The 9,654-nt window shown below is 34.8% G+C and overlaps 1 protein-coding gene across 1 annotated transcript in view; it reads right to left on the bottom strand.

The window, feature by feature from the left end:
- The window catches only part of Sos2 (son of sevenless homolog 2 (Drosophila)), an 81,299-nt gene that overhangs the window by 32,237 nt on the left and 39,408 nt on the right, over positions 1–9,654 (bottom strand). Inside the window, exons 10-14 of the mRNA XM_013012226.1 lie at positions 8,222–8,349; positions 7,067–7,722; positions 6,631–6,712; positions 4,569–4,691; positions 408–511 (exon numbers count right to left, since the gene is read on the bottom strand). Of these exons, the coding sequence (XP_012867680.1) occupies positions 408–511; positions 4,569–4,691; positions 6,631–6,712; positions 7,067–7,722; positions 8,222–8,349 (1,093 nt within the window). The remainder of the gene's footprint in view (positions 1–407; positions 512–4,568; positions 4,692–6,630; positions 6,713–7,066; positions 7,723–8,221; positions 8,350–9,654) is intronic.

The following is a 9,654-nucleotide window of genomic DNA, read 5'->3' as shown; positions in this document are numbered from 1 at the left end:
TTGCCTGGCATGGCTAATGCTGTGGATTCAATCCCTACCACTCTAGGGAAAAACAAATACTTGAAAAGACAAGATTGTAAGTAAGACTTCAGATGATCTAAACTTAAGTGAGCCTTTTCAGTCTATGACAATCATTCAAAATGTTATTTCAGCTTTTAAAAATGAAAAATTAAGTCATAATTTTTTAAAAATAAACTCATGTACAACATAAGCTCTAATCAAACCCTTATAGTATAATAATATAAAAATAAACTCATGTACAACATAAGCTCTAATCAAACCCTTATAGTATAATAATCATTCAAAGTGTTATTTCAGCTTTTTAAAATGAAAATTTAAAAACCATACATCTTTTTAAATAAACTCATGTACAACAAAAACTTCAATCAAACCATTAAATAATGTACCTCTTACACTTTTAATGAAAGATTCTAGTCTTTCAAGCAATTCCAAATCTCTTTCAAAGTCATAAAAATGGTGTTCAACCCAGTGCCGAAACACATTTAAGACCCTGATAAAATGGAAAGAAACATATTTTAGTAAAAGTTAAGTATTCACTTACGGTTCTTTAACTTTTCTAATGCTTTGGTAATAGTTTTATATACAAAAACCAATATAATACTTAAATAGTCTCTAATCCATATTTAATTACTACCTTAAGTATTTCAGTAATATGAAGAAAGTCAGCTTCTAAATTGTTCCTTATTTAAAAACTACACTTCAAAACTATTTTAACTATAAAAACTGATTTTTATCCTTAATTTCCCAGTATGTTAAAGTGTAGAAAATTCATTTTAGCATACAAAGCTATTTTTAAGTTCTTGAATTGAAAAGGGATTAAGAGCCAACTCTATACATGTATACAAGTAGGGGTTTGAGGTGGGTTTTTTTTTGGTGGGGGGAATTGGATTTGAACTTAGGTCCTTGAGCTTCCTAAGCAAGTGCTCTACCAATACCATCACACCTTCAGCTCCTTTCTGCATTGGTTATTTTTAGATACTATCTTACTTTAGGCCTGGGTTGGCCTGGACTGCAATCTTCTTATTTGTGCTTTCCAGTGTTGCTGAGATATCAGGTATTCCCCACTGCATCCAGCTGTTGTGCTTCTTGGGGTGACATGCACACACCATTGCTTCTAGCCATTGGTCAAGATGGAGTCCCACTAATTTTCCTCCCCCCAATCCCTGGCAGGGTTTGAACCATGATTACAATCTCTATCTCCCAAACTAGTTAGAATTATGGGTTTAAACCACCTATACCTGGCCTATTTTTGAGAGTGGGTCTCACTATGTAACCCAAGCTATTCTCAAATTCAGTATGTAGCCTAGGTTGGCTTGAATTCAAGATCTCACTAACTCAGCTTCCTTGCTGGGGTTACAGGTGTGTAACAACCACAACTGGCTAAATTTTATATACTTTTCTCATAAAACAGAAACCAATGTATAGTATCTTGATTATGAATTCAAGTACTAGCATCAAATTTCTATGATATCTACAAATATGCCTAAAATTTTTAGTTCATTTCCAAACATAAAATATATTACTTCTGACAGAAAGCTGTTTCTTTTGCAGTATCACAAAATGATCATTTACAACTTTGCAAGCAAATAAGACAGATCTATGCAAATATAATACTTAACTCATTACTATAAAGATATATTAATAGTGTGAATCATTCACAATAGCATTTTTCTTCATTACTTTAGCAAATGATCAAAACCAGGTTAGCTTCAATTTTTCCTTAACAAGCAATAATTCTCAAAGGCTACGAAAATACATTTAGCTAAATGCCAGTGGCTCACGCCTGAACTCTAGTTACTTAGGAGGCTGAGATCTGAGGATCAAAGTTCTAGGACTGACAAAAAACAAACAAACAACAAAAAAAACACTTCAGCTCATCAAAGTATTAAACAACAACAACAAAAACAAAAAACCTAACAGTCTATCCACAAACATGGAGACAATATTTATGAAACATTTTTTTCTGGTAGGACTATTTTCTGAAATAAAAATATCTAGAACTCAACAACAGCAACAAGATCCCAACATAATCTTCACAAAAGAATATAAATTGCCAAAATAAGACAACAAAAAATTCCTCAAATCATTAGTCATCCAGGAAATACAAATTAACCATGAGACCTACTGTATAACCCACTATACACCTAACAGTATGATTGTAAGATATGAAAACCGACATCACCAAATACTGGTGAGGAGATGAAGCAGCCAAACTCTTAAGCATTGATGGTGAGAATGCTTAAAAAAAGTTTTGGGGCTGGGAAGGTGACTCAGTGGTAGAGCACTTGCCTTGCATGCATGAGGCCCTGGGTTCGACTCCTCAGCACCACATAAGCAAAAAGAAAAAGACAAAAGCCGGAAGTGGCGCTGTGGCTCAAGTGGTAGAGCGTTAGCCTTGAGCTGAAGAGCTAAGGGACAGCACCCAGGCCCAGAGTTCAGGCCCCACGACCAGACCCGAAAAAAAAATTTTTTTTTGACAATTTCTTTTAAAACTAATCTTATGGCCAGGCACCAGTGGCCCATACCTGTAACCTAGCTACTCAGGAAGCTGAGGTCTGAGGATCATGGTTCAAAGCCAGCCAGTGCAGGATAGTCTATGAGACTCTTACCTACCACCAAAAAGCTGGAAGTGAAACTGGGCTAAAGTGGTAGAGCACTAGCCTTGAGCACAATACTTATCATGGACAGTACTGAAGCCCTGAGGAGTTCAAGCCCCAGGAATGGCACCAAAAAATAAGCCCAAACCTAATCTTATTACCTAGCAATTACATTCTGAGTTATTTACTGAAAATAATAGAAACAATATATTCACAAAAAAACTCAAAATAAAACTCAAAGCTTTATTCATAATTTTAAAAATTGGTCAAGTTCCCATGTATTCTTCGATGGGAAAAATGAATACAGAACCTTTGGTGTATTTATACAATGAAACACCACCTAAGTAATAAAAACAGAAAAAAAACACTGCTAATGCAACATGGATGGATCTCAAAAGGATGTTGTTTTTTGTTCGTTTTTGCAAGACTGGGGTTTGAACTCAGGACCACATGCTTTCTATGGAGCTGCTCTATTGCTGAGCCACTCTTTTTTTATTATTAGTAGTAATAAGTTTTTTTTTTATTGTGAAAATGTTGAGCCACTCTTTCAGCCTTCAAAGGCATGTTGAATGAAAGGGGTATAACACAAAACAATAAGAAGCTATTTATTTTGTGAAATTCTAAAATAGGCAAAACTAGTTTATGTAGCTTGAAATCAGCGCAGTTGGGACAAAAATTGATTAGAAGGGACATAAAGGATCTTTCTAGGATATAGTAGCATTCTATACCTTAAAGAATTATAAAGATGCATATTTGTCAGCCCAGGCAGGAAAATCCATGAGATTCTTATCTCCAATTAACCAGCAAAAAGCCAGAAGTGGAGCTGTGGCTCAAATGATAGATTGCAAGCCTTGGGTAAAAATCTAAGGGACAGTGACCAGGCCCAGACAAGCCCTAGTACTGGCACCAAAAACAACAAAACAAAAACAAACTGCATATTTGTAAAAATTAAAAGTACACTTCAGATGTATATATTTTACTATTTATTTTTAAACAAATGAATAATAAATAATGAACTGCTGACATACAACTTGAAGTATTTAAGAAGTGTACAGATAGGTGATAAAATACAATAGAATGTTAAGAATAGATACTTGTAGTGAGATTTATCAGTGTTCACCATTAAATTCACTTTTGCTCTACTTAAAAATGTCATAAATAAAATATCAAAGATTACATTGAATTTTGCTAAAAATTCTTCAATACAGAACACGCTCAACAACTAGGCTTATATATCAAGATCATCTTCAACTGCACCCAATCTATCTGGCTAATATCTCACTACTACTTTTAATCTAATATCTGTTTCCTCTAAGGCCAATTTATTTACCTATTTTACCTCAGTCACATCTCTCTCTTTTTTTTTTTCTCTTCCTTCTCTCCTTCTCATTTCTCTCCTCACAGTCCTGGGGCTTGAACTCAGAGCCTTAGGCTTGCTCATCAGATACTCTACCATATGAGTCACATTCACAGCCCTGCTCTCTACAGTAAGCAGTTTATAAGAATTTTGCAGTTTTTTGGGGGTGAGGGGGGAGGCTGGGAAGGGATGTGAAGGGTAAACCAAAGGAGGAGGCTGCAATGCTTGGTAAGAAATGTACGCATTATCCTGCCCATGTAATTGTAACCCCTCTGTACAGTATGTTCATAAATAAAATTAAATTAAATTAAAAAAAAGAATTTTGCAGTTTTTACTTACAACAAATAGGTATCCAAGAGTGTGTGTGAGCATCTTTACGTGTTAGAGACAAATGATGCAAACACAGCATATTTAAATAATGAAATTTTTTGAAAAGGTATTTATTTAAAATAAGCTTCTCAAAAAAGAAATATAGAAATTTACCTAATATAAAGTTAATTACAATACCACAATTTAAATAAGGGCAAAGAAAGTTTGTGTTAACCGATACTGAAAATTGAATAGCACATAAAAATATAATACTCAGGTCAAACCTAAGTTGTACTGGTTGAACATATTCCTTGCGAAATCTTTTAAGGTCTGCACTGATTGGCTGCTCCCCTTTCTCTATTGCCAATTTGTCTGCTTCAGTAGGTTCTGGCTCTGGAATCTCAAATCTAAGAATAAAATCAAAAGGAGAGAAAATTATTCACATATAATGATCTCAAATGCAATAGGAAAAATATTTGACTAAGCAGTTATCTTTTCTATCATTCCATAAAAAGTATACTGTTCGGCACCTGCTTAAGGAATTGTATACTACAAAACCTACCATTCAGCTACAGAGAATTAAGGTTTTGTATTCTTTTATTTTTGATAAAATAAAACCCTTGATGAGGGGCTGGGAAGGTGGCTCAGTGGTAGAGTGCTTGCTTTGTATGCATGAGGCCCTGGGTTCGATTCCTCAGCACCATATAAGCAGAAAAAAAGCCAGAAGTGGTGCTGTGGCTCAAGTGATACAGTGCTAGCTTTGAGCTGAAGAGCTGAGGGACAGTGCCCAGGCCCAAAGTTCAGACCCCACTGGCCAAAAAACAAAAACTTGATAAAACTTTTTGAGGGTTTCATATTTAAAATGTTCCTATGTCATTCTGGATTAAACATGGGAGCGGGAGCCTTAATGACAGAGAATTTTGATATTCAAAGTTTTCATTGTCCTATAATATTTTTATTTAAAATACAAACAACTTTGAAATTAAAAAAGAGTATCATAACTAGCACTGATCAACATAAAAAAAAGTCCAAGGAAAAGAACCAATGCAATAATCCACAAAGGATGTATCATCTTTAAAGAACATGAAAAGACAATTTTTTAAAAGATATTAAAAAAGGGCTTATCTATCCTTAACATTTTATTAAAATAAAGGTACACTAGTAAGTTCCTTAAATAAATGAACACAACTTAAAAAACAGGAGTCACAAGGGTGAATAAATGCAGCAGTGGTACTCACTGGACAGTATGCTGAAAATGATATATACAACTTGTGACAAGAGTAAAAACTGGGAAAGGGAGGGAAGGGATAATATTGTCCAAAAAGAAATGTACTCTCATTACATGACTTAACCCTTCTGTATATCACATACATTTGTTTGTTTGTAGGTTCTGGGACTTGAACTCAGGGCCTAGGCACTGTCCCTGATCTTTTTTTGCTGAAGGCTAGAATTCTACCACTTTGAGCCACAGCTCTACTCCAGGCCCAGAGTTCAGGCCCCACGACCGGACCCCCCCAAAAAAATTTGTTTTAAAGGAACTGTTCATTTTTTTAGAATAAGTGATTCTCATAAATAAGAATCCTTGACTGGAATGTGGCTTAGTGGTAGAGTGCCTGCCTAGCACACATGAAGCACTGGGTTTGATTCCTCAGCACCACATAAACAGATAATGCTGGAAATGGTACCGTGGCTCAAGTGGTAGAGTGTTAGCCTTGAGCAAAAGAAGCTCAGGGATAGTACTCAGGCCCTGAGTTCAAACACAAGTTGGTAATTATTGAAGTTGAGTGATGAATAGTTTTATTATATTCTTCTATCTACTCTTCATTACAAAACTTTTGAAATTTTCCATGATAGGTTTCAAAAGTTCCATAACCAGATTTAAAAGTGGAAAGCTGGGGGCTGGGAATATGGCTGAATGGTGGAGTGCTTGCCTAGCATGCATGAATGAATGAATCCCTGGGTTCGATTTCTCAATGCCACGTAAACAGAAAGAGCTGGAAGTGGTGCTGTGGCTCAAGTGGTAGAATGCTAACCTTAAGCAAAAGAAGCACTGGGACAGTGCCCAGGCTCTGAGTTCAAGCCCCAGGAGTGGCCAAAAAAAGTTCATGCCACCTTTGAAAAGAGCTAAGCAAATTTTACTAAAACACACAATTTTTACCTCTAAATTGAGTCTGACTACCACTTAAAATACAGCTAGGGGGTAAAAAGAACAGCAATTCTGCTAATGTTAATGCCAAATAAATTATGCTCAATGGAATGTATACTAGGTACTAGGTACTTTGCAAGGTATAAAGCAGTTAGCTTTCCACAAAATGTTAATAGAAGCAAAATACATGTTTTCCTTACCGTTCAATCAGCAAATTTAGCAACTCCTGTGGTTTACAAAATGAACGATACGTAGTAAGAAAAGTCCGAACAAAATTGGGATCTGAAAAAGTAGAGTACAGTATAGATTTCATGTTCAATTTATTCAGTTTAATTAATTCAAGCTACCGTATTTTTCCTCTTTGCCTTTTTAATTTGGCTCCACTGTGGCTTTTCCTGTAAACTGTGGCATTTCTTGATAAATGAGGATTGTTTTCAAATTCACAAATATGCATATTTTATGATCACTTAAATGAAATAAATAACAATATCACATTTTAGAAACATTTAATTAGTTATTTAATACTTGTGATTTTTGTAGTACTTTTATATTTTGGAGGCAATCCATTTTTTGACATCCTTTAAAAGCATTTGATTCCTCGACCCCAGGTTAGCACCTGTAATGAGTTTCACATACCGGCATACATATGATATGTTAACCTTTCAATTAATTTCACCACAGTTCCTCCTTTAATAATGGGGATTCCACTTCTACTTTGCAAGTTGTCTTCAAAAACAATGTTTTCCTCTGAGTCTTTTACCACAAAATGATATACTTCTGGGCTTGGTAATCTTAGTGGTTGCTCATTTTCTTCTTTCAGTAATACTGAATCAAGCATTCGATCTAGAGTACTACGATAATGAAGAGAAATAAGGGCTGCCATCCAATTATTTTTCTCTTCAGCAGACTTAGCAGCAAATATTATGCTGTTTTCATCTTTGGATACTAATTCAAAAGCATGTTTGCATTCACAAGTATCTTCTTTATCACAGATTTGTGTTTTTCTCATGACAAACTTTTCTTTTAATCTGTATTCTGCACTACTGTAACCTGGAAGCCGGGTTTGGCAATGATTAGGTTTACAGCTGATCATTAAGCCATCAAAGAGGAAAATGTGCCGTTCATGTTTTGCACCAACTCTAGTCAATGGTCCTTCCATTATAAATTCATTACAACACTGTCCAATATCTTTGCCTTCCCATCCATCTATGTTTTTCTGAATTTCATTCATTTTTTTGATAGCTAGATGCTTGCTTCTTAATTGACGATTATAAAAAGGGCAAACAGGATCCCTGAAGGGGGGGAAAGGGAGAAAAAGAAGATAAATGTAGTTTAGTCAATGATTAAGTAAGCCTAACTGCTTAAACTTGTCAAGTGATAAAAGTACTAAATTGGGCTAGGGAGATATAGCAGTGATAGAGTATATGTTTAGTATGTGTGCAACCAAATATTAGATTTTATATACAACATTTATTTTCTTCTAACCTTGCTATTGAATAATAAATGTCCCAATTTCATTACTGTAAAATAAAAGTAGTGTAAGCTCTAGAATTCCTACTGCTGTAAAAGTAAAATTATAAAGAATCTTAAATACATTTGTAGATTTATTAAGTATACCTTAACATTATGGCAAAACTAATCTTTAAACTATCCTCCCCCTTAAAAAAAATTGAAGAAAAAATGCTGCACCCAAGAATGCAACTGCCACTATAGATTACTTTTATAGAAAATCAGGCCTCAGATACAAAAAAGTATTCAAAAGTATTCATATTTTCAATAAATTGGAATTACCCAGGTCGACGTCTAGGTGAATATTGCTTGTAAATTCGGTCCATACTACCCTGGAGATTCATAAGAGCTGTAATAGCTTGATTCAAACATTCTCTGTCTTCTTCCTCTTCACTACATGCTTTCAATTGCTAAGACAAAAAGAAATAAACTTAAAATACATTGTTAAGATTCTTCCTTGAACTTTCTCATAGCAATACATACTAAGTAGCAATACATACTAAAAACTTCAAATTAATTTTAAATGTATTGAATAACAACTATTTTATGTACTTAAGTATACCTTTTGACCTCTCAAACCAATGCTACAAATACAGTGCAAAATACTGTTAACAGAGTAAGCAGTTTAAAAAAAGTAACTGTAAAAACTATTGAGACAGCCAGGTGCTGCTAATGCCTGGAATCCTTGCTACTCAGGAGGCTGAGATTTGAGGATCATGGTTCAAAGCCAGCCTGGGCAGGAAAGGCCATGAGACTCTTTTCCCCAATAAACTACCAGAAAACCAGAAGTGGTGCTGTGGCTCAAGTGGTAGCGCCTCATGCCTTGAGCTGAAGAGCTGAGGGACAGCACCCAGGCCCAGAGTTCAAGCCCCACAACTGACAAAAAAAAAAAAATTGTTGAGACACTTGTCAGACATATAAAAATGTTTAAAGTATCTATCCCAAAAAGCCTACAGTTGTTTTTATTCAGTAATAACATAAATACAGAAAAAGACACTCTACAAATTATTATATGCTCTTTAATACTTACATTTTAATGATTGGAAAAGTTTATAAAATAGAGTTGAGTGTAGGAAGAAAGGCTTCAATGTATTATTAACTTGTTTGCAAACAGAATCTACAAAGTATTCCACTAAAGTTTTTGCAATATTAAAATTCAACCATTCTAGCAAATATCAAGAACCCTGGGAGCTAATAAAGCTTAGATCATGGTTCAAAGCCAGCCCTGGGCAGAAAAGTCTGTGAGACTCTTATCTCCAATTAACCAACAGAAAACAGGAAGTGGCATTGTGGCTCAACTGGTAGAGTGCACTAGCCTTGAACTGAAGAGCTGATGGACAGCACCCAGGCCCAGAGTTCAAGCCCCATGACTGACAAAAAAATAAAATAAAGTTTTAAAAAATTGATTTGTTAATCCCTCAAATTTTGGCTTTATTTCATTTGTCCAAAAATTTCTTTTACATCACTCAGAGGGGAAGAAAATTCACCTTATAATAATAAATAATTCACATTAGGTAATATGATCTGTCTGAAGCCTTTTTTTAAAGCATGACAAATTTTCAAAAATTAAAAAATAAATGAAAATTTAGAAAATGTTACTGATTATCTATGTCTCAAGCCTTCTGATGAACTCAGAGTAAAATACTGGTTTTTTGGGGGTTTTGGTTGTGTTTTTTTTTTTTTGGTCCGGTCCTGGGGCCTGAACTCTGGGCCTG

Source organism: Dipodomys ordii, unplaced genomic scaffold (genome assembly GCF_000151885.1).
Source record: "Dipodomys ordii isolate 6190 unplaced genomic scaffold, Dord_2.0 Scaffold16, whole genome shotgun sequence".
NCBI lineage: Eukaryota > Metazoa > Chordata > Mammalia > Rodentia > Heteromyidae > Dipodomys > Dipodomys ordii.
This window is presented reverse-complemented; position numbering and strand designations above follow the sequence as displayed.